General features: G+C 39.9%; 3 protein-coding genes across 3 annotated transcripts in view; all 3 read right to left on the bottom strand.

Annotated features, from left to right (window-relative positions):
• The window catches only part of LOC113465845, a 36,747-nt gene extending 34,535 nt beyond the window's left edge, over positions 1–2,212 (bottom strand). Inside the window, exons 1-3 of the mRNA XM_026820724.1 lie at positions 2,120–2,212; positions 1,286–1,464; positions 435–593 (exon numbers count right to left, since the gene is read on the bottom strand). Coding sequence (XP_026676525.1) covers positions 435–593; positions 1,286–1,464; positions 2,120–2,184 — 403 coding nt within the window. The 5' untranslated portion in view covers positions 2,185–2,212. The remainder of the gene's footprint in view (positions 1–434; positions 594–1,285; positions 1,465–2,119) is intronic.
• A 1,586-nt stretch (positions 2,213–3,798) lies between these two features.
• On the bottom strand, positions 3,799–4,898 carry LOC113465844 (actin cytoskeleton-regulatory complex protein pan1-like). The gene is made up of 2 exons (XM_026820723.1): positions 4,727–4,898; positions 3,799–4,347 (listed from the first exon to the last, which is right to left on the bottom strand). The coding sequence occupies exons 1-2, from the start codon at positions 4,868–4,870 to the stop codon at positions 3,799–3,801; spliced, it is 693 nt and encodes a 230-aa protein (XP_026676524.1). The 5' UTR covers positions 4,871–4,898.
• Positions 4,899–5,233: 335 nt separating this feature from the next.
• On the bottom strand, positions 5,234–22,372 carry LOC113465843. Its single transcript, XM_026820721.1, has 12 exons — positions 22,353–22,372; positions 21,292–21,553; positions 21,048–21,209; positions 20,514–20,778; positions 19,707–19,873; positions 8,784–8,962; positions 8,080–8,186; positions 7,375–7,577; positions 6,759–6,856; positions 6,321–6,413; positions 5,880–6,058; positions 5,234–5,337 (listed from the first exon to the last, which is right to left on the bottom strand). Exons 1-12 carry the CDS (start codon positions 22,370–22,372, stop codon positions 5,234–5,236), a joined length of 1,839 nt encoding a protein of 612 aa, XP_026676522.1.
• Between the last annotated feature and the right edge of the window lie 2,257 nt (positions 22,373–24,629).

Here is a 24,629-nt window from a genome sequence, read left to right as displayed (position 1 = left end):
AATGGAATGTAGTCGATTAGATACAAGATACAACGTCTAGGACATTACAGTCACTAGAGTTCACTAGACGTAAAAATAAAATAGAAACACTCGAGACTCTTGAATGAGAATTGGGCAGTTTGAGTTTTTGATACGAAACGTGTCAGGAGATTTTTTAGAGAAACATTAAAAAAAGACTGGATGTAGGCGTGATTAATATTAACTAACCTTATTTTTACTGCCAACATAGGACAGAAAAGTACCTTTACCTACCTTTTTCTCTTCTCTCGAGGATATAAAGAAATAAGGTTTCCTAATCCGCAGTTATTATGTGCTGTTGAATCTTTCAGATATGTGAGGGCCAGAAGTGGGACTCCGTCTATCTCCGTCGTTAACCTCGCCCAGTAGTTACCAGTTACCATGCATTCAAGAGTGTATTACAGTATTATTATTACCTAGAGTCTTGGAAGCTTTCCTATGCAATGCCTCCACATAGGATTTCCTATGAATCATTCGTCTGGTCCTCTCCTCATAATCTCGCTTGAAATTGAGCTCGGAGTTTGTGATTGAGGTACTTAGGTTACTGAGCAAACTTGGAGAATCGATACCGCCTTCTGAAATGTCAATCCGTATTCAATTTTCACAAAAGGGTTAATTATTCAAATCAAATCGTGAATTCTTTGTGGTAAAGCAGAGCCTTTTCACAAAATTTGTGGATATCACAGAATTATTAAGCGTCCCTTTGCAATCAATTTCCAAATTTTCATACATCAATAATATTTTTACACTGCGGCATTACTCCACTGCGTAAGGTCGCGGGTTTGATTCCCGCCCGGGGCAAATTTTTTCCTAAACAAATTGATAAGGTTCGCTCTAGGAATGGTTGGCTATCTCATATTCTGTACTTCTCTTTTTGATTTCGGGACAATAAGACCATAGTAGTGTGGTGGTCCTACGATTGGGAGTACTGTGGTGGTCCTACGATTGGATGGTTTTTCAAACCAGTATTTTTCTTAAAAATAAACTTTCAGTCTTTACAAAATAATATCACGAACATCACGATGTTTTCCTCTACACAAAATTCCACAGTAGTTCAACTGTATCCCTCTATGAAACCTCTTTGAGCCAGCCTAGTTAGCTTGGAAGGTAGCGCGTCTGCCTTGTAAGAGCTAGGCCGCGGGTTCGATTCCCACCTGGGGCGGATTTTATCCTGAATAGATCTCTTCGATTTTGGGACGATAAGACCTCAGTAATTACACTTCCCTCTATCAAACCTCTTAGAAGAAAAAACTCAGATTTCTCTCACCTCTACTGTCAGGTCTTTGCCAAATATGAAATTCGTCCATGTCGGAGATATGAATCCAGCTACCCTTGGAATACGGATCACTGTAGATACCACAGAAGTCTTCTTCATCATACACAAAACTAGCGGCACTGGAACTCCGCAACTTTTCCATACTGTTACACGTTGACCTGACAAGTGGTCTGCGGAATAAATGGGAAAGAGAATTTTATAAGTATAAGTACGGTAGTGCTTTTTTAGACTGTAACCTCGGAACAAGTTGTTCCAATATACTAAAAAACTCTGTTCCGTGTTGATTTATGCCGGGCGTCTCTTCAAACTATTGACGTAGGTTTTTTTTTTTTTAAGAGGTTTGACAGAGGGAACTGTAACTGCTATGGTCTTATCGTCCCGAAATCGAAGAGAGAAGGAAGACAGGATAGGAGAAAGCCAGCCGTTCCGAGAACGAACATTATCCCATTAGGATAAAATCCGCCCCGGGCGGGGATCGAACCCGCGGCCTAGCGCTTACAAGGCAGACGCACTACCAATTAAGCTAACTAGGGTGGCATACTAACAGTTTAATAGAATATAAATCACAAATTCAAAGTTCAAGGACACTATTTAACTGCTAAGATTTTTAGTGACGAGGGGTTTACCCTTCATTTGGCGACAAGCTACCACCTACTCACAGTAACCTCACCCATGTATGAGTGGGGCCGGGAAAAGTACGCCATTGCCCAGCTAATCAGCCGTACCTCTCAGATCTACCTGATAGTGTGTGTGCTCATCAGGTATCAGGTAGACCTGACGGGCGGACCTGATCAGGTGTACTTGATAGTGTGTGGCTGGCCTTACCGAATATTCTCCTTCTGTTCTTCCCTGTGTCGTTCTTCAGACTTGGCTCGCTGTGCCTCCAACATTCTCGCCTGATGATTTCTCTCTTCGGATCTGAATAATCCGCCCCGGGCGGGAATCGAACCCGCGGCCTAGCGCTTACAAGGCAGACGCACTACTAACTAAGCTAACTAGGCTGGCAGGTAAATTATTATTGAACATTTCAGTCAAACTGTATTTACCAGAAAATATTTACATAATTACATATACATGATAGGTACCTACCGTAAAATTCAGCAAATGAAGTTTTTCTAAGAGGTTTGATATAGGCAACTGTAACAATGGTGTTCTTATCGTTCCGAAATCGAAGAAAAAAGAATGGAGATAGGATAAAAGAAAGCCAGCCGTTCCGAGAACGAACCTTATCTGTTTAGGATGAAGTTCGCCCCGTCTAAGCTAACTAGGCTGGCTCTTCTGTTCTATTTGGATACTAATCGCGTTCATTTGCCATCGACCAGTTTCGATTGATTTTTAGTTGCTATTGCTACAATATACACTGGAATGCAAAAAATTTAGGACAGTTCTCATTGAACACTGTTACAGCCATCTTAAAGTCAATCTGTTCCAAATTTTCTGCACGTCAGTGTATTGAAATTACAATGTAAAAGAAACTCGGAAATACACATTGCGCTTGCGCTTGCGTAATCAGGAGGAGTTTAGGATCCACTATGGCACTATGCATATGAATTTTAGGAAAGCACTAAAAGGAATTCCTAATACGACGAGTACGACTGTGCATTCGGCCCTTTAGTGTTAGTCTTGAGTTAGTTTTGTGGGAGTTCAGTAAGTTCAGTTAGCGACTTATCCTGTGCGTTAAGTTCTGCGATTGAGCGTTTAGTTCCGCGTTTTTAGTCCGTCCTTCCTTTATCATTACAATAGTAATAAAAAAGGTATAAGGGACGGACTATTGTATTCGCTTCGGTGTCTGTCACTCGGTCGGTCGGTCGGTATAAGGGACGGACTATTGTATTCGCTTCGGTGTCTGTCACTCGGTCGGTCGGTCGGTCTGTCTGTCCCCATAGAAGGACTTAGCCAAACCTGGTCGACCTATATATCAAATTAAAGGTCTTTTTACCAGGAACACGAAAATGGTGGTGCAAATTTTGTCCAGAAAACCATAAAGCCAAAAATCCAAAAAAACTAGTTTTTGGGGGATTTTTTTCACATTTTCTCACACAAATGAGCTCTGATCTCGAAATTTGTAGCGACGACCTATGAACTCAAAGCGAGAAAGTCTTAGATAACACTTCAGTCGATCATTTAAGACCGATTTTAGCGTCACCTGTGTTAAGCTACGCCGAGAAAGGCCAATAAATGGATGGGTGACATTATATTGGGAATAAAGGGAGAACGGGCTCTAGTCTTGATTTCAAATCATTACATGAAAGTAAAATCAAAAAATCAAATCAAGAATAATAATAAACTGAATATTAAACAAATTAGGTAGGTACAAAGGTATTCTTTAACCACGATCGAATAAACTACCACTTTTTTTTTTTTTTTTTTTTTTTTTTTTTTTTTTTTTTTTTTTTTTTTTTTTTTGTAGTTAAGCTCCATTTATCATTAGAGTCGTATGTAGGTATCTGTTCCTTTAAGTCAAAATACGAACAAGTAAATTCATTTTAACTTCAACCCCTCACTTACTTTCCTTGCGAAGTGGGACTTCGACTGCCAAGTTTCCGCCTCGGGCTTTCCTTCAAGGGTCTCTTCCTACCACAGCCACACTCATAGGATGAATCATCCGATGAGTCTTCAAGGCCGTTGATCGGGATCTTTTCCCTCTGCGGGGTAGAAGATGGGATTTTTTCTCGTTGTGGGGTAGAGGGTGGGATTTTTTCTCGTTGTGGGGTAGAGGGTGGGATTTTTTCTCGTTGTGGGGTAGAGGGTGGGATTTTTTCTCGTTGTGGGGTAGAGGGTGGGATTTTTTCTCGTTGTGGGGTAGAGGGTGGGATTTTTTCTCGTTGTGGGGTAGAGGGTGGGATTTTTTCTCGTTGTGGGGTAGAGGGTGGGATTTTTTCTCGTTGTGGGGTAGAGGGTGGGATTTTTTCTCGTTGTGGGGTAGAGGGTGGGATTTTTTCTCGTTGTGGGGTAGAAGGGAGTTTGTCCCGTTGAGGGCTGGGCCGGTCCTCGGTAATTTCGAGCATATTGGAGTTGGTGATTCGTTGATCTTTGACCAGTTGTTCGAGAGTCTGAGAAGAAAAAGGGGGTGTTATGTTGCGCGGTGAAACGTCTCAACTTCAAATAGTTCAAAGTAACCTCTGTAAGTTCAGTGAGTATCTTATGAGTTAGTAGCGATAAGAGGCGCCAATCCAAGTGGTAAAAATACAAGTAGAGTTCTGTATACATATAAAGCAATGGATTGGTGTTGGTATAAGAAGGGCCATTGGCTTTAATAAACCCCCTTGGTCACTGCGACCTGGTTAGATCTTTTGTGACACTCATAAAGTAATGGATAGTGACATATAAATGACTGAATATAAAGTGACACAAATTAGAATTGTTACATTCCTCTAAAATATCTAGCTAGCATGTCACAAAGCATAAAAGTGTCATTTGAGCAAAATTTACCTCAATACAAGGAGACTCAGTATCCTTGCTCGGTTTGGTTTGGTGTTTGGGTCGTCGTAATGTCTTCATTGAGCTGACTAGATCTAATGACGTTACATCTGAAGTGGGGGATTTCTTTACTGACTGGGCGTTGGTATTGCTCATGGATGATATGTGTTTGGAAGGACTGGTGATATCTAACGAAGGAGGGGAAAAAACAGAAGATTCATAAAAGAGGTGATATGGTACCTCACGATCACGAGGGGGAAAAGCAAGACATTCACATAAGAGGTGATAAATATGCTACCTATCTTTAATCAGATCAGAATCCGAGTCTAGCAGTCTAGTTAGTTTGGCAGGTAACGCCTGCTTTGTAAGCCGTAGGTCACGGGTTCTATTCCCACTGGGGGCAAACTTTGTCCTAAACAGATAAGGTTCGTCCTTCGAACGGCTGGCTTTCCCTTACTCTGCCATTCTTCGCTCTTCGATTTCGGGATGACAAGACCTCCGTTGTTACAGTTCTCTCTATCAAATATAGGTCCTCTCCTCATAATCTCGCTTGAAATTGAGCTCGGAGTTTGTGATTGAGGTACTTAGGTTACTGAGCAAACTTGGAGAATCGATAACGCCTTCTGAAATGTCAATCCGTATTCAATTTTCACAAAAGGGTTAATTATTCAAATCGAATCGTGAATTCTTTGTGGTAAAGCAGAGCCTTTTCACAAAATTTGTGGATATCACAGAATTATTAAGCGTCCCTTTGCAATCAATTTCCAAATTTTCATACATCAATAATATTTTTACACTGCGGCATTACTCCACTGCGTAAGGACGCGGGTTTGATTCCCGCCCGGGGCAAATTTTTTCCTAAACAAATTGATAAGGTTCGCTCTAGGAATGGTTGGCTATCTCATATTCTGTACTTCTCTTTTTGATTTCGGGACGATAAGACCATAGTAGTTCAACTCTATCCCTCTATGAAACCTCTTTGAGCCAGTCTAGTTAGCTTGGAAAGTAGCGCGTCTGCCTTGTAAGAGCTAGGCCGCGGGTTCGATTCCCACTTGAGGCGGATTTTATCCTGAATAGATCTCTTCGATTTTGGGACGATAAGACCTCAGTAATTACACTTCCCTCTATCAAACCTCTTAGAAGAAAAAACTCAGATTTCTCTCACCTCTACTGTCAGGTCTTTGCCAAATATGAAATTCGTCCATGTCGGAGATATGAATCCAGCTACCCTTGGAATACGGATCACTGTAGATACCACAGAAGTCTTCTTCATCGTACACAAAACTAGCGGCACTGGAACTCCGCAACTTTTCCATACTGTTACACGTAGACCTGACAAGTGGTCTGCGGAATAAATGGGAAAGAGAATTTTATAAGTATAAGTATGGTAGTGCTTTTTTTAGACTGTAACCTTGGAACAAGTTGTTCCAATATACAAACAGTTTAATAGAATATAAATCACAAATTCAAAAATCAAGGACACTGTTTAACTGCTAAGATCAAAGAAGATTTGAAAGAGAAAAACTTGGATTGCAGCCTCGCCCAGAACCGAGCAGCTTGGAAAACACAAACACGAAATGTCGACCCCACTTGAGAGGGAACTCACATGGATTTAGGTTCATGATGACTACTCCTTACTAGGCGAGGTGTATCTGGTGATTCCTGTAGGATACTGCTTGGATATTGATCTTCATCCACGCTGTAACTTAATCAGAATAGAATCTTAATTACTATAACTTCATTTAGTGGAATTTAGCAGAAGTGCTCACAAATAACCTTCTCCATCAAAATCAGACTACCCCATTATACCACCTAGGTGACCTGAGGTCCATTCCTGAAAGGTTTGTATGGTCTTGTAAGACAAGCTATATCTAAAAATTCAGCTTGCACTTAACACACCATACTTTTCAAGAATTGACCCCAGGATGGAGTTACCGGCTTTAATTTAATGGAGTTAAAATTCACTTTGTGGACCCGGCCATAAGTAGCTTAAAGTGGGTGTTTCCAAAGTTGACAAGGGGATAAAAAGTTATTGGGATCTCACCTGCCTCCAGAGCTGCTATCACCATGGGTGGGAGACTTGCTAGTCGTTTCATCAATGCCTTCATCAATCTCCTCTTTGATCTCCCCTCCACAAGGTACCTAGAAATAATAAAATAAATAAATACCGTTTCTTTGTGTTATTATAACTTTCTTGCTAGTCGTTTCATCAATGCCTTCATCAATCTCCTCTTTGATCTCCCCTCCACAAGGTACCTAGAAATAATAAAATAAATAAATAGTTTCTTGTGTTATTATAACTTAGGTGCCCACGACAGTATTGTGGGATTCCAAATATCTCAATAATCCAAAACTCAATGTTTACCTACCATGCTGGCACTGGTCGCTATGCGCATTTATATTACATAGCTACTCATTTTCCCCACGAGGCTGAGTGAGCCCCGCAACAGCCAGTCACGGAATCAATCTTTGCATGATACAATTTTTTTGACCCCGCCGGGAATCGAACCCGCGTCTCCCGCGTGCAAGGCGAGCGCAGTGACCACTACGCCATGGGAGCTGACTTACTCAAAGATAGGTCTGACAAATCTAGCAAAAATGAATACAGAATAACACAATAAAATTATTATCGTATCGTTCTGGTTTATGGTTAGACTCACAATCTGAAAGTCTTCGCTCTTGTCCCGGTCGAGGCTATATTTGGAGGAGGCACTCTCGAAGGAGCTGCCGTGCGTTCCTGTACCAGTGCCATTGCCTGACGTTTCCGTGATGACTGAGTTATTAGCCGTCACGTAGTCGTCAGTAGTGGACGTTTCTGACATGTCTGTTGTGTTGGTACGCCCGGAATCTGACCGGACTAGATCTGTGAGAGGAAAAAACGAGAGACGTTATTGGGTAGTCGGAACTTTTTATTCTTTTATTCTCATCCTAACCGTATAAAAATGACTATGAGGTATATGTATTTCAATTTGTAGGTGATATTTTTGAAGAGAATGATAGCCGACTATTTAGAGAAGGAAACTTATCAGTTTACGAAAAGTCTATCCCGGGCGGAAATTGAACCCGCAATCTATGTAGCTCTTACAAGGCGCTACCTTCCAAGCGAATTAGACCGGCAAAGAGCTCTATTAATACATATTTGGTCAAATTTTGAAATTATTGAAAATAAAATTCAATGCCGTGGATGCGATTTCAACCTGTACTTTCCCGCTTATGAGGCGGGCTCCTTAACCACTGTGGTGTTTAGGGCCATTTATTTGAAACAAGATTTTTTTCTTCGTTTTATTCCTTTCTTTTCTCAAGGGATCTTTTTGGATTTCGTTATTTCACGTGAAACTACATATCCTTACCGGTATGTCACTCACCATAACTATACTCACCACAAGGTACATGTTGATCAGCGCCTGTAGTTTCAAACTTCTTCATTTCAGATGGACTCACTTTGTTAGCCGTAGTAAACTGGTCATGAGGCCTGCAATGGAAAATACACGTATGTAGAATAAAACACACTTGGGATGTTGTACCTTAGGATGTGTCGGTTCAATAATTCCTTTTGTTTTCCAAAGGAAAAAAAATCCAGAATATGATACGATAATTAAAATTAAATGTAAAAAAATGATCAAAATCTCTATGGAATATGGAACGTTAAAACCTAAACCTACCCATTTTACACGAAATTTGAAACTCCATAAAAGAAGATTCCAAACCATCGCTGTCTAAGAAGGCCAAGCTTTTCCTTCCTAGAAGAGTACGGCTAAGGCAAAAGGACATCGCAGATAGGGTGGCTGTTGTGGGAAAGCTTCCAACGCCCGTTTTACTTACATAAACATAGATCCATAAATATTAATGTATGAACATTAATACGAGTATTTCTATTTATGGACCAGACCTTTACCGCATTTTCTTTCTTAAAAACCTCCTACTTTTCCTACCCAAAGGCCCCTTCCCACTTATCGTGGGTTTCATCTGATTTTTTTCCGAATGTCCTTGTAGGCAATGTAACTTAAATGAGAGTGTTTCACGACACAATTTTTTTCGAATGACAAGTGGGTCTAAGCCTTAATCTTACCTCGACAGGTAATGTTTCTTCACTCGAATCTTCTTGGGCTCGTCGCTGGGCAAGGTAACTGAAAATTTAGGCACTGTGGTTTGAGGTTTGCTGATGGGTTTACTAGGCTGGATGGTGCTATCCTGTGATCTTTCTTTCCTTGGGGTGGTGGCTTTCGATGGCGCTGATATGGCTACGGTCTGAAATTAAACAAGCGTCATAATAATTGTTTGCTGTGTGTGAGAAGAACAATTATTTTAGTCTTCTCCTTCTTGTACTATACATAGAACGTTGACAATCATGTTTAATACTTCTTGTTTGTCCCGAGGAGCTCTGAATAGTTGTTCTGAGGTTTTCTTGAACCAGGATCTAAGATTTCCCAACCATGAAAGGCTCCTTCTTCCTCTCGGTTTTCTGAAATTGATTTTCCCTTGTATGATGGTGACGTTGGTATGCGGGATTCTGTATTTATCGGGGTGTCACAACTCTTCAATACTTGGATACGGTAGGCTTAAAAAGGATCTTACCTTTTTTTAAAGTTCAATTTTCCCCATAAAAGGCCATTTTAGAAAAAAGGGTAGGTAAATTGGGAATTTAGTTCTGCTCACGATTTTCTGATTTTTTTTTCAATTCAATTTTTATTGTATTGTTAATACACATTATATACAATTTACAAATAATGACACAATTTACAATAAACGATGATGAAAAACAGGTTTTCATTGGTGTTGATCAAAAGCTGCACCAAAGGAATTGATCTGTTTGAACTTCAAGAATTTTACAAATGGCTTCCCTCCGACTCACTCGGCGGGGCTGGCTGGCACCCCGTGACAACGGCAATCTTCAATTTCATTCTCCTCATTTACGGATCCCATGCTTTGGAAACTGCATTAATGTGACTGACGTAACCCTATTGCCTATTTATTTTTTTTCCCTTTGGGAAGGTACAAAGGTACAAGGAAATGGAAAATTTGATTAAGTACAAGGACTCTACAGTAGCTAATACAGTAGAACCTCGATTATTTCAACCTCCATTATATCAACTCCAAAAATCGGGTTTTTTCCTATCTTTCAAGGAAATCGTACTTTATCAGAGGAAAAGATCATTGAAAGTGTTTGAATAATGAGACTAATGACGAAGAAAACAATATCGAAGACGTGTTTTCTGTTTGTTTCTTAGTTTGTTTTATTTAATTTCAAAATGAAAGGGTATTTTTTCCCTATTTTGATATTTTGTACAACACTATATTTGGCCCTATTTTTATTGTTTCATACGGAATTTCGATTATTTTACCTTTTATACAGAACCTCGATAATTCCAAATACCCTCGGCCCCAATTAGTTGAAATAATCGAGGTTCTACTGTACATTAACACAACCTAATACACGTGCCTCGTGCTGTATACTCCTTGACGTGCTTTATATTCCTCGTATACTTGCAACCTAAGCTTTTAATCCGGACTACATGCGAAACACTGACAAAGAAGAAGTATTCGCTATTTTTTTTACCTTTCTACCTCTTCTATGTATTTTTTTTACGTTTTTTAACATGAAAATAAATTGCTCGAAAACGTAATAAAGTATGAAAAGGAAGAAAAATAATGACAAGGAAAACCAAGCTGGGTAATGGCGGAAGGCGGGGGGAAATAAAGCGAGAGGAAATGGCGAATAGAAAGCAGAGGGAGAGAGGAAGAAGATGGATTTGAGAGGAGGAGAGAGAAAGGAAGGTAGAGACCAAAGAATGGGGAGAAAGGAAACGATTGAAGTAGGAAGAGAGATTAAAGAAAAAAGAGAGGAAAGAGGAACATGAAAAGGAAGGATGCGGATGAAGGGAGAGAGGAAGAGACTATGGAAAAGGAAGAGGAGGAGAAAGAGAGAAATGTAAAGAGAAAAGGAAAGAGAGAGAGAGACAGAGAGGAGGGAATAAAACGAAAAGACAAAAAGACATTCTCTGTTCAAATCATGCCTAGAATAACCCAATAAGTTCTTATGGTTGCTTTTTAGGATAAATGGTTCTCTAAGACCCAGTTAGCCCCATATTCAATTTCCAACTGTTTATAGCAGTAATTTCGCAATGTTAGGGCCTATTTTTTGTCCAATATAAGATTAGGATAAGTCCGGTCCGTTTAGACATGGATAGTGTCACCCTAGTTAGCATGTTCAGAACCTCACTGTACGTACTTATTTGCCTCCCTTAAATCAAAAAGAATAATGAGATTGAACCTGATTCGACCAAGTGTCGAGCGATGAGCAACTGCAGAGAAGAGAGTGAGGGAGAAAGGAGGGATTAACAACCAGGCAAAAGGAACAAAGGGCTAAAATCCTGGGGCAAACAGCAAAGGTAGCACACAGACTATAGCTATAGGTACGTATTATACCTAAATGTATCATAGTACTTTTTACTTCCCTTATCCTATAGGAAGGAAAGTAATGTAATTGCGGGTCAAATTTTCGGTGGTCAGTTTTTAGTGCAAAAACACGTTTTGGTCAAGATAGGTGCTGCGGTTGGCGGTATCTTGACCGCTTTTTGGTGGTTTTCAGCTATACTGGACGGAGATATTGTAAAAGTTACAATAGAAAAACACCCAAATAAGCATCATTCAATAGGATAAGAAATGTCGTGTGATGTTCACAACAGATTTTTTCCGCTGGCATTTCGCCAATCTGGTATGGGGGAGAACCTATTATATCTATGGCATTTCCCCTTACTCCTATTATGGCGCTTATAGCTCGGTATGGCATTTCCTTTTCCTATTATCCTGTAATGAATGATTAAGCATAATTAATTTCCCGCTTCTATTACAATAATGTTACCTACTACCTACCCTGCTGTTACTGTTACCTTAGAAATATATTAGACACTAGGAGATAAAGGAAAGAGACAAGGGGAGGTGAATGATTAAGCATAATTAATTTCCCGCTTCTATTACAATAATGTTACCTACTACCTACCCTGCTGTTACTGTTACCTTAGAAATATTAGACACTAGGAGATAAAGGAAAGAGACAAGGGGAGGGAGAGAGAGAGGGCGCTACCTTTCAAGCTAACTTAAACTAGGCTGGCGCAGACACTTCTGATCCACCTTGTTTTAGACCAGCCACTCAGGGCCTTCTTTCTCTCCATTTCAAAACTAGCTTCACAAAGTTACGCCTGTGGACTTGTAGACTGATTGTGGAAATTATACGGGACCTAGTATGTGGGGTATGATATACAATGTACATACATATGCATATTGTATACATATAGTATAGCCATGTACAAAGTACACCTATATAAATTACAAGTATACAGAAATATACAGGATTTATGTAGTGTACATTACATACGAGATAAAGCCTAAGAACTAAATTTTGCTGATGTTATTCGAGTCAAAAAATTTCATTTGTTTTTTATTACTCGACTCAAAATTTAAAATTAATTCCATCCCCTCTTCCCCGTTTTCCTCCCTCTTTCTTCCTTCCCTTTTACTCTCTCCTCCCTTCTCCTCTCTCTCTCACTCTTCCATCTCCCCAAATCTCCTCCTATTTTTCTCTCTTCTCCTTCTTTTTCCTGTTCCTCTTCTCTCTCTCTCTCTTTCATCATCCCCACTCTCCTTTCCCCCTCCTCCTTTGCTCATATCTGTATCTTCCTCTCCCCTCGACCTCCTCCTCCTCTTCTCTCCATCTCCCCTGTTATCTAAACTTCTATCTCCCTCAATTCTCGTCCCGCTTTTCCTTTTCCTCCACCTTCTCCTCCTACCGTTCCTCTTCCTCCTCCTTCCCCTACCGTTCTTCTTCCTCCTCCCCCTTCCCTACCCTTCCTCTTCCTTCTCCTCTCTGTTTTTGTTTACTTTTCATATCTCATGAAAAAAAAATACTCGATATATCGAAGTTTAAAAACATCGATGTATCGAACATCGATGTTTTCGTCTCGATGTCCCAACCCTAGTTCTGCCATCTTGCATATTGACCTTACATTTGAGTTATCTCATGAAAAAAAAATCTCGCGCTTAATCCGCGCTATTTGGCATTTGGAGTAGATTTTCACTTGATGTTGTTGGATATAAAAAAAAGCGTTAGTAAAACTTTGGTTTAAAACACAAGTTGAGGAAGAGAGAGAGAGAAGGAAGGAAAGTGGAAGAGAAAGAGAGAGAGAGAGAGAGAGAGAGAGATGTAGAGAAGGAAAATGAGAGAATTAAAGTGGGAGAGAAAAAGTGAGGGAGATGTAAAAAAGAAAGTGGGAGAGGGAAAGAAAGTAAGTATGTTCCAAATTCTAATTATGAGCTTCAGTATTTACTTTTCACACTCTACTTAGCACGCAATCTAGAAGGTATTATTAATTGAACGGAGGGAGATAAGAGTTTTAACACCATGATTTTTAGTCCGTCCTTCCTTTATTATTACTAATAATAAAAGGTATAGTGGACGGAGGACTATTGTATTCGCTTCGGTGTCTGTCTGTCACTCTGTCTGTCCCCATAGAAGGACTTATCCAAACCTAGTCGAGAACTTTACCGACGCCCGTACGCGGACTTCGCCCCCCTTCCCCGCTGGCCCCGAGCTTATCCTCCCCTCCCTCCTGCCAACATCCATTGTCCTCCGGTGTATGATGATGGTGCCTACTTCATGAGAAGACCCAAGTCCGTGTGTAGCGATAGGAACAGCTACTCCTGGTTCTCGGAAGATGAGGACATCCGATTTGTAAGTCAGATCTGGACTTAGGCCAGCCACTCACTATCAGGTAGATCTGACAGGTACGCCTAATCAGGTCTACTTGATAGTGTTTGTGCTCATTAGGTATCAGGTAGACCTGACAGGTGGAACTTTTTAACCGTACCTGTCAGGTCCGCCTGATAGTGTATGTGCTCAATGCTCATATGTACATAATTATATCAATATGATTTCTCAATTTATTATCAATGTACATAATTTGATAAAATACATGTGTTTGTATCAGTAATGTTAATAACTTATGTAGGCTTATATGTAGGAGAGTTAATTCTGTTACTGCAGGCACATCGGACGCTTTAGATGTCCTTACTCAACCATTCCTTCGTTTTCGTAATACCTTATCTCTGATTTCCTTTTCGCCCACAAGATTTGAGTACCAATACCCAGCGGTGTTACAATAGAAGCCTGCTCCTGTTGCTTTTGCCATCTTGTCTTTGTAAGATTTGTCCTCTAAATCCTTTTCTACCTCTGTTTCTCTATCCTTTATCCTCACTATTGCCACGAAATCTCTCCCTCTCTCCTCAAGCTTTCTAATCCTCTTAATTTTCTATCTCAATGTCTTGCTTTCTGTTTCCCAATTATTTCGCAAAGTCCTGCAGCTCTACTTTTGCCTTGTCACCTGTCAGGGACCGCATAATATTTTGGCTTCGGTGCTGTTGGCAGCCAAACACTGGCGTCAGCTCAAAAACAAAACTTGAACGTCAGTGAAAACTTTCCTCTCGACAACTTTTCAGGTACAGAGAGATCTTTACTCTGACTTTTGTGCGAAATTCGAATGCATTTGACCGTGTCTGCTTCTAAATTTCACCATCGCTCTTCGACATTTTAGGAGGAAAAGAAAGCGTGAAGGAGGGGCGAAATTGCAATCATAATCTCATTTCTAATTAATCTTTTTACAATGCCGTCTTTGGTCTCTACTGACTGAGAGTAATCGCTCTTATGTAGCTAGTTAGCTACTCAATGAGAGCAACCTGAATCCTGAGGACAGAACCCGAAAAAACTTCGACATTGCCTGGAATTGACTCCAGGACCTCAGGTGTCTAGGGACAAGACAAGAAATTTGCTCTTCTGGTAATTTTATTTTCTAATTGTCTGTTTCAGGGGTAGTTCCTAATGAAGTTGCTATACTGATGGTTTTATTTTCCACTTGTGTGTTTCAGGGGCGGCTCCCAAGGCCTCCGGACGAGATATTCGACATGTACAGTTATCCGTTACGTCGGAGTCCCCACTACTTTAGCTACAGCACTGAATTTCTCACTCCCCGGCCTGATAGCTGTCCTGCCCACCCTCCTGTGCCTCCCCCTCCGCCACCCCCTGTATTACCAATCATTGCTCATAGGTAAGTTTGAGGCTCGGGGTGGTAACTTAAGCAAGTATAAGCATACCCAAGGTTAACCCAGTACCTACATAACCACGATCTAAATTAGGGAGGCCTACCAACTATTGTTCATTGTTCAAGTTTACTTTCATTTAACTCTCCTACTCACTCTTATTCTCCTCCTCCTTCTTCTTCTTCTCCTCCTTCTCCTTCTTCTCCTCCTCTTCCTCTTTCTTCATCATCACTCTTTACCACTCTTTTGGATTAACTAAAGTTTGAAAAAAATGGATAGGAACTCTTGGTTCAGGTGACGCTCCTATATTTTGGGGAGACATAATTCAGATAGATGATTTTTCACCAAAAAATATATAAATAAAAGAGAGAGAGAGAGAGAAAGATTTCCCAGGTACAGGTAGACTGCCGAAATTTTGCAAAAACTTTTTCCCCACATTTTTTTTGCGTTTTTATACTCCATTCAAGCAATTCGTTTTTCTGGAGTGCTTTTTGTTTCCAATATTTTACCATCCCTTGTTATAGGTACTAGCCCTCTCTCTCTCTCTCTCTCTCTCTCTCTCTCTCTCTCTCTCTCTCTCTCTCTCTCTCTCTCTCTTGTTATAGGTACTAGCCTTTTCCCTCTCTCTACCATCACGTATACCGCCTGATAAAAGCATCCCAGTTTCCCCAGTTTTGTTCTATCATATTCTACCTCGAACATTTCATACAAACTAAAAAAGTGGAGACCAAGCATATCGTTGCAAACAATCTACAAAATAATTTGTATTTTGTAGTATAAAATGAAAAACATGAAATTTGGTCAAGTTTATCGTACAGTCCAGAGACTGGGGCATAACAATGAGTGAATATATGTGTCCCTCTTTCTTTCTCTTTTCCTCTCTCTCCCTCCCTCTCTCTTTCCCTCTCTCTCTCTTCCTTTCCCTTTTCCTCTCTCTCTCTCTCTCTCTCTTTCTCTCTCTTGCATAATACATATACATTATACACACACACTCTCTCCCCCTTTATCGCTCTTTCTCGCTTTTCCTTTTCAGCTCTGTCTCCTTCTTTCTCTCTCTCTCCCTCCCACTTTCTCTTTCTCTTCCTCTCCCTCTTTCTCCCCCCCCTCTTTCTCTCCATTTCAAAACTAGCTTCACAAAGTTACGCCTGTGGACTTGTAGACTGATTGTGGAAATTATACGGGACCTAGTATATAGGGTATGATATACGATGTACATACATATGCATACTGTATACATATAGTATAGCCATGTACAAAGTACACGTATGTAAATTACAAGTATACAGGAATATACAGGATTTATGTAGTGTACATTAAATACGAGATAAAGCCTAGAACTAAAAGGAGATATACTGAGAGAGAGAGAGAGAGAGCCATAGAAGGGAGGAAGGAGGTGGAGGGAGATATTATGAAAAGGAAGAGGAGGAGAAAGAGATAAGAGGAAAGAGAGAGGGGGGGAGAAACCGAGATATCAAAGGATGAGAGCCAGCTGTGTACATATACTATACTGTTCATCACATACCCGTACATATTTCATCATTTCTAATGTACAGATTTTATTTATTGAAAAATACACAGTTTGCTGAAAAAAAGACAAAGAAGAAATATGTAGGTGAGAGAGAGAGATGAGTGATGAGTAGGAGAGAGAGAGAAATAGATGAGAGGGAGAGAGAGAAAGAGAGGGAACGAGAATGACAGGTCACAGTTCACACACACACACACACTGCGTGATTTTTGCTGATGTTATTCGAGTCAAAAAATTTCATTTGTTTTTTATTACTCGACTCAAAATTTAAAATTAATTCCATCCCCTCTTCCCCTTTTTCCTCCCTCTTTCTTCCTTCCCTTTTACTCTCTCCTCCCTTCTCCTCTCTCTCTCACACACACTCTTTCATCTCCTCCTATTTTTCTCTCTTCTCCTTTTTCCTGTCCCTCTTCTCTCTCTCTCTCTCTCTTTCATCATCCCCACTCTCTTTTCCCCCTCCTCCTTTGCTCATATCTGTATCTTCCTCTCCCCTCGACCTCCTCCTCCTCTTCTCTCCATCTCCCCTGTTATCTTAACTTCTATCTCCCTCAATTCTCGTCCCGCTTTTCCTTTTCCTCCACCTTCTCCTTCCCCTACCGTTCTTCTTCCTCCTCCCCCTTCCCTACCCTTCCTCTTCCTCCTCCTTCTCTTCCTTCTCCTCTCTGTTTTTGTTTACTTTTCATATCTCATGAAAAAAAAAATCTCGCGCTTAATCCGCGCTATTTGGCATTTGGAGTAGATTTTCACTTGATGTTGTTGGATATAAAAAAAGCGTTAGTAAAACTTTGGTTTAAAACACAAGTTGAGGAAGAGAGAGAGAGAGAGAAGGAAGGAAAGTGGAAGAGAAAGAGAGAGAGAGAAGGAAGGAAAGTGGAAGAGAAAGAGAGAGAGAGAAGGAAGGAAAGTGGAAGAGAAAGAGAGAGAGAGAGAGAAGGAAGGAAAGTGGAAGAGAAAGAGAGAGAGGGAGATGTAGAGAAGGAAAGTGAGAGAATTAAAGTGGGAGAGAAAAAGAGAGGGAGATGTAAAAAAGAAAGTGGGAGAGGGAGAGAAAGGATAAGTATGTTCTAAGTTCTAATTATGAGCTTCAGTATTTACTTTTCACACTCTACTTAGCACGCAACCTAGAAGGTATTATTAACCGAACGGAGGTAGATGAGAGTTTTAACACCATGATTTTTTGGTAAGAAAAGAGGTTGTATAGAGGGAGCTGCAACTGTCAAGGTCTTATTGTCTCGAAAGCGAAGAGAGAAGGATGACAGGATAAGAGAAAGTCAGCCGTTCCGAGAACAAACCTTGTCTGTTTAGGATAATGTTCCCCCCGGACGGGAATTGTAGGTACATAGGTACTGATTTTCTTTAATCACGATCGAATAAACTACGGGCTAAAAAATTCCCGGAGGGACGGACCCAGCTTGTTTAGTATAGAAGAGAGGTTGGATAGAGAAAGCTGCAACTGCTAAGGTCTTATCGTCCCGAAAGCGAAGAGAGAAGGATGACAGGATAAGATGTCAGCCGTTCCGAGAACAAACCTTGCCTGTTTAGGATAATGTTCCCCCCGGACGGGAATCGAACCCGCGACCTAGCGCTTACCCTCTAAGCTAATAGGCTGGCATATTTAGTATCTTTAGTTGTTCTCTTTGTTTGTTACTTTTGAACGGTTAATCCTATTAAGAATAAATGTGGTTTAAATCCTTTACACACTGAACACAATTACGAGTACATACATACAATATGTAAAACAAATTGGCTGAATAACTTTTGCATCCCTCGGGGCTTCACGGAGTCCCATGTCTGACCGATTTCTACTGTTCACTGAACTACTCGTCTACCTTTTGACCTCTCGTCATTCGTCAGATGTGTACACAGTTCAAACAAGTCCTCATATGTACAGCTATCACATACATACAATATGTAAAACAAATTGGCTGAATAACTTTTGCATCCCTCGGGGCTTCACGGAGTCCCATGTCTGACCGATTTCTACAGTTCACTGAACTACTTGTCTACCTTTTGACCTCTCATCATTCGTCAGATGTGTACACAGTTCAAACAAGCCCCATATGTACAGCTATTGCCGAAATATTTGCTCGCTTTGAAAATTACATCCCGTGAAAATGTTGGATTTCCCTGGGGGACACACGAATCAGGAGTAGGTTTTCTACGGTTCCAGTGTTGCCGTTTGTAAACTGGAGTGAAAGGAGGTTTGTGGGAAATTAAATTTGGTAATTCGAGTCTCAGCAGTTAGGTAAATGGGCATACCTAATTTGCTTTTCAGTGAGCTCCACAGATTCTTTAAAATCAAAAAAAAGGTCTCAAATTTCGTGAAAAGTTTGCTCAGACGGTAATCCATCCAAAAGTCATTCAATGAGAACTTCAATCATTCAAATTGCTATCGCCAACCGCTCCACTGTATTGCACAACCAGGTGATTTTGTGAAATTTAAAAGAAGGCCCCAAATTCGTGAAATTTGAACAAACCGTTCAAGAGTCATCTTAAAGGGCCACATAACTATATGCAAAGGTTTAAACTTTGACCTCACATTGTTCGCTTATTTCATTTTGATTCCAGACCAAAACACGTAAGCTTCGCTCGGTCCCATACATTACAATCATTCGATGACATCAGCTCAGTTAGAAGTAGTCTATCCCGGAAATTCGTGAAATTTGAACAAACCGTTCAAGAGTCATCTTAAAGGGCCACATAACTATATGCAAAGGTTTAAACTTTGACCTCACATTATCCGCTTATTTCATTTTGATTCCAGACCAAAACACGTAAGCTTCGCTCGGTCCCATACATTACAATCATTCGATGACATCAGCTCAGTTAGAAGTAGTCTATCCCGGAGCCAAGAAAGACTGATCGACGGCAAGAGAACCATGGACCCCAAGGAATCACCCAAAGTAGTCGTTGTAGGTAAGAACTATGGACCCTAAGGATTCACACAAAGTAGTCGTTGTAGGTAAGAACCATCGACCCTAAGGATTCACACAAAGTAGTCGTTGTAAGTAAGAACCATCGGGGCAACTGCTAAAGGTACAGTGAGTTTTATGCTACTATTTCTATTACTCTACGTAGTAGAGACTCTCCTACACGTTTTATGCTGACAAGAAGAATAAGAATAGAAAGGAAAGAACAAATAAAGTCCCTTATCCCATGAAAGTCTCTTGGCATGTTCCTTTGGAAACGAAAATCCCTTTGGGTGAAACAATATGGACCTTAAGAAAGTAACATCCATCCAGATCTTTGGCCAACCACTCACCATCAGGTAGACCTGACAGGTCATACGGCCCTGCTGATAGGCGGACCGGATCAGGTATTCCCGTCAGGTCGACCTGATAGTGAGTGGCTGGCCTTTGGGTGAAAATTTGGACTTACTTTGTCAGTCTCTAGGTCAAGGTCCTCCACATCCAAAGCTTCTGTGTCCATGGAGGATCTCTGCATGTGTTGTAGTTGAAGAAGATGGCGTCTTCTGGAACCAGGTGTCATGGCGGCCACAGCAGCTGACGGCGAGAGACTGGCACTCAGATCTGAACAGCTGATACCTGCAAAAGGAATTTATTTTGAGTTTAAACTTTGAACATTCAAATGGACTTCCTCTGACTTGATTACCTATTTTATTTTGTTCCATGGGATTCAAACCCAGCGTCCTAACTATGTAGCTCTTAGGCTATGATATCAACCTTTGAATCTTTGATAACCCTAAGAATCCAATTCTAAATTCTTAGTAATAAATAAGGCGAATGAACGTTTTTAGTCCGTCCTTCCTTTATTATTACTAATAATTTTTATTTTGTTCCATGGGATTCAAACCCAGCGTCCTAACTATGTAGCTCTTAGGCTATGATATCAACCTTTGAATCTTTGATAACCCCAAGAATCCAATTCTAAATTCTTAGTAATAAATAAGGCGAATGAACGTTTTTTTTACTTAACCATAAAATTCTAGAGTGTGTGAAAATGCCAATTACTTCAGGACCACCAATTAGTTCAGGACCTTGTTAGGGGTCATTAGTAGACCTCAATGTTAAATTTGAAGACTTCATCATTTATGCTATGGTTTAGCAACTCGGGATTGATATGATACGAGGATTTCCCTATACTTAAAAGCCAGGTCAACCTCGGATTGAACTCAATCCTGAGACAATCCACGGTGGTAAAACTCAACCTTAATCTCACTCTTACCTGTAGCATTATTATCCGAGTCATGCAGTACTGTGGTTTGTGACTCATTCCAATGTGAGTCACTCACATCCCGAGTATTGAGTGAGTCGCACGACACAGATGGGGATTGAGCTGGTTTGCTGACTGGCGGTTGTCTACTCGTCTCCTTATCGGGAGTGCCGGGTTTGGAGTGTTTGGTAGGCGGCTTGTTCGGGTCTTCACTGTCAAAGATGGAGTGGTACACGAGGTTTTCGTGGAATTCTTCTTCCTGAGAGGAACTGGACAGCTGTGGGACATAAAGACAATGGTAACTTTGGTTTGTTCAAGATGAAATGACTTGAGATTGGCCTGGTGAGTCTGGTATTTGTTTTTTTTTTTTTCAATTGAGTTAAGCATAAATACTTGTCACAAACGCCGTTCCCACTACGCTTTTACATTTTATGATATCACTTGGACTCCAACCGCCAGATTCAAAGTCCACCGTGCTAACCACTCACCACTGAGGTTGGTATATTGTACCTACTTACAATAACATAAAATAAAGCAAGCACTTACCATCTGAGTCAACTGTTTGGCGGAGGACGGACAGGATATTTCGCTAGGAGGTCTCTTCTCTTTGGGTTCATCTCCGTCACCATACGTATCATAATACTGGTGTTCTGAATCTGACACTGAACCTTCCCCTTCATCCATCAGCAGGCTTGGATCTTTATATTCCTCGTATACTTGCAACCTAAGCTTTTAATCCGGACTACATGCGAAACACTGACAAAGAAGAAGTATTCGCTATTTTTTTTACCTTTCTACCTCTTCTATGCTGAAGGATTCGCTTTCGACCGCGCCTGACAATCTCCGCTGAAGGATTCGGTTTGAAGTCAATCATGATCTCTTTGCTCTCAGGGGCGGCAGGACAATGGGACGGACTTTCCAGGCGGTTGTAGGAAGTGCTGGATTGGTCGCTGGTGTGGCTGTAGGTTTTGGAACTGGTGCTGGTGGCGTAGCTGGTCTTGGGACTGTAGACAAGGATGGGCTTGGTAGGACAGGGAGCATAGTGGGGGGACCTGAAACAGAAGGGTGTGATTTGGGATCGTTGAGAAACTTTCAGTAAATATCTTTAGAACGTAAATTAAATTTGATTGAATTCATTATTTTAATACAGACCTTTGGGGGGAATAGAATTATTATTATGCCTTAAAGTTAAAATTAAATAAAGAAAACCTAATTGAGCAGAATAAAAGAATATAAATATGTATACCTAGAGTCAATATTATTTAAAGTTTGAGGTGGGTAGATATAAACCTTTGAACTCGTTAAACTAGTCAAGCTCGGATGAGTTATTCATGAACAGGAAAGATATTTTCAGAACTCAAAGAAGAAATAAATTGAAACGGGTAAGATGGATAAAAAAAGGGAAGAGAATAGATACTAAAATCTTACTAACTGCCAAGAGACTAGCAAATAATGACACTTGAGTCAAAAGTTTAAATGTCGTCTAACGGCGCCTGTTTCTAAGAACCCTTTGGTAAAATTGCTCTTAAATGATGATTTCAGAGAATATTAAAATTAAAGAAGAAATCCTTCACCAAAGTAAGGCACACTGGTACACAGCTTTCTCACGTAAATAACACCTAAGAGGCACTGAGTAATACTACCTAAAAATAATTTACCTGAAAACTGTAGGTATCAAATCGAAAATTTCGCTGTAAAAATAGGGAAAAGGCGGATGAAAAATAAAACAAGGATCCTACTTTGTTCTAAATACATACAAATATTCAAAGTCCGGGAGAAGATTTTTTTTTTGTCGTCCCAGGAGAAATTATAAGACTTCCACTTCCCCTCTTATACAGGCAATAAGTTTACCAATTTTCTCCCTCCATCATTTTGAAGTAATGAATTCCACTTTTTCCCCCTCTTGTAAGCGGTTTAAATATTTTAATATTTTCCGTCCCATTATACTGTGGAGGTAACTTTTTAATAATAGTTTCATTATTGTCGTGATTGTTGTTCTGAGGTTGTTGCTTTTCTTGTATAGATTTCCCTTATGTCTCAATATTACTATCAATCCAGCTCCTTTTGAATCAAAATTTAACAAAATGCCTGCCATTGAGATCGTTTTTTACAGCTCCAGTGATATCTTCGATAAAAAATGTAGAAATGAAATGGCAATACCATTGAAAACACATTTTAAAAGGAGTAGGAAAAAAATGGACTCTGATATAAGAGAAGGGAAGAGAAGACAAAAAAGAAATAGAGGGAGAGAAAGAAGGGATAAAATGATGAATTTGATGAATTGAGTACCTACCTATTTGTAAGATTGGATTCATTGAATAGGAAAGCTTCTAGGTAGAAGTAAAATCTGAGAAAAATATCACAATAGCATAATCTATAGCTGAGTTCAAGTACCTACATACCAAACCACCAACATAACAACATAACATTATATTCCAAGGAATTACAAACTCACATTTTAGACTATGACTCAGATTCACTGTCTAAAAACAAAAGGCATCGAAAACTACGGAACAAATTGTGGAGGATAGAACAAGAATAGCATAATCTATAGCTGAGTTCAAGTACCTACATACCAAACCACCAACATAACAACATAACATTATATTCCAAGGAATTACAAACCCACATTTTAGACTATGACTCAGATTCACTGTCTAAAAACAAAAGGCATCGAAAACTACGGAACAAATTGTGGAGGATAAAACAAAAAATCGAAATAAATAAAATGAAAAGAAAATAAGGCAGAATAAAATGTATTAAAATGGGAAGTCGTTAACCCTACGTGACTCGAAGTTAAATAGCTGAAAGTAACCAACGGAAAATAATTTCAAATCTCGTATTTTATTTCACAATTTAGGAATCAAGTAATTGTATGAAGATTTAGTGATTTTCTTTAGAAGTGAAATGAAAAACACACAAGAAAAACATACCTACCTAGTTCGTGTCACCCGGTAGATCATTAATCCGGGTTCGTAGGAAGGTAATCTTCAAACCTTGGTAGATTTGAAGAAAAACCTATAAGAGAAAAAGGGGAATATAAAAATCAGTTCATTTTGGAAAATAAAAATGAAGAAAGGGAGGGAGGAAGAGGGAATGAAGAAAGAGGGAGAGTGAGAAAGATAGAGAGACAGATTTGTGGGTACCCGTGGGCAGAAAACGTGTTTGTGTGAGAGAAAAAGAACGTATTCTCTCTCTCTCTCTCTCTCTCTCTCTCTCTCTCTCTCTCTCTCTCTTGTCCTCTCCCTCTTCATATTTTTTTGACAACAAAAGAAATAAAGCTTTTCTTAAGAATAAAGAAGAGAAAGGAAGGAAGGACACTAAATTGGATAAAAGTTTGATTGGATTGTTTGTGATGATAAGATTATAAACATGTCATAACAGAGGAATTGAATTTGTACAAATAGATGCCCCCAAACTCTTCTTTTTTTTTATCCCCTCCCAAAATTTTCATTGTACTTCTTTTGCCCTCTCTTGTCCTTCTTTCTGTCCCCACTCATTGTTTTCATATTTTCCTCGATATCTGTCCTTTCCCTTCATTTGATTATACCCCTTGCCGCTCTCGTAATAATCTTTCCCTTATCTGCCTCATACTTCTTCTCCTCCTCCTCCCCCCTTTTTCTCCCTCCCAGTAAGTGTGTCATTCTCTCCTTGTCCCACTTCAATCATATCTCCGCCTTCTCTCTCTTTTCTTTCTTTGATTGTGTGCCTTGACTTTTCCCTAATCTCTTCGTCATCTTTCTCTTTCGCTTGTTCCAAATTTCTTTAATCCCAAATATTTCTCCCTTTCCTCTGCCTTTGTTTTCTTTCCATCTGTTTTATTGTTGTTTTTATCCAATGCCTTCATAATGAGGTACGAAATCAAGTTTTCCTCCTTCGGGGTTTTTGCTTTTTATTAATGTAAAAAGAAATAAAATTATCTAAGACTTGCGCCTGTTGTGCAAAACCTATCGTGAGTAGACGGCCTAAGGATAAAAGAAAAATCTATTTGAATTAGCCTTTGAGATTTTTGATTATCTTCTCAAAATTCTCAGAATCATTTTTTCTCTCTCCTGAGGCTTAATTTTAAAGCTAAAGCCTAGACTCTAGGGAGAACAGTGAACTCCTTTTTAGCTCTTTCCCCCCCCC

Source organism: Diaphorina citri, unplaced genomic scaffold, assembly GCF_000475195.1.
Source record: "Diaphorina citri unplaced genomic scaffold, Diaci psyllid genome assembly version 1.1 scaffold170, whole genome shotgun sequence".
Classification (NCBI taxonomy): domain Eukaryota; kingdom Metazoa; phylum Arthropoda; class Insecta; order Hemiptera; family Psyllidae; genus Diaphorina; species Diaphorina citri.
Note: the sequence above shows the minus strand (reverse complement) of the source record. Positions and strands in the feature narration are given on the sequence as shown.

Coding starts and splice junctions, on each gene's coding strand:
- LOC113465844 (XM_026820723.1), bottom strand. CDS start 4,870: ATGAGCAATACCAACGCCCAGTCAGTAAAGAAATCCCCCACTTCAGAT. Junction 4,348..4,726: donor CTGAGTCTCCTTGTATTGAG/GTAAATTTTGCT, acceptor TTTTCTTCTCAG/ACTCTCGAACAACTGGTCAA.
- LOC113465843 (XM_026820721.1), bottom strand. CDS start 22,372: ATGATGGAGGGAGAAAATTG. Junction 7,578..8,079: donor TTGTGGTGAGTATAGTTATG/GTGAGTGACATA, acceptor TTCCTCTCACAG/ATCTAGTCCGGTCAGATTCC. Junction 6,857..7,374: donor AGAGCGAAGACTTTCAGATT/GTGAGTCTAACC, acceptor TATTATTTCTAG/GTACCTTGTGGAGGGGAGAT.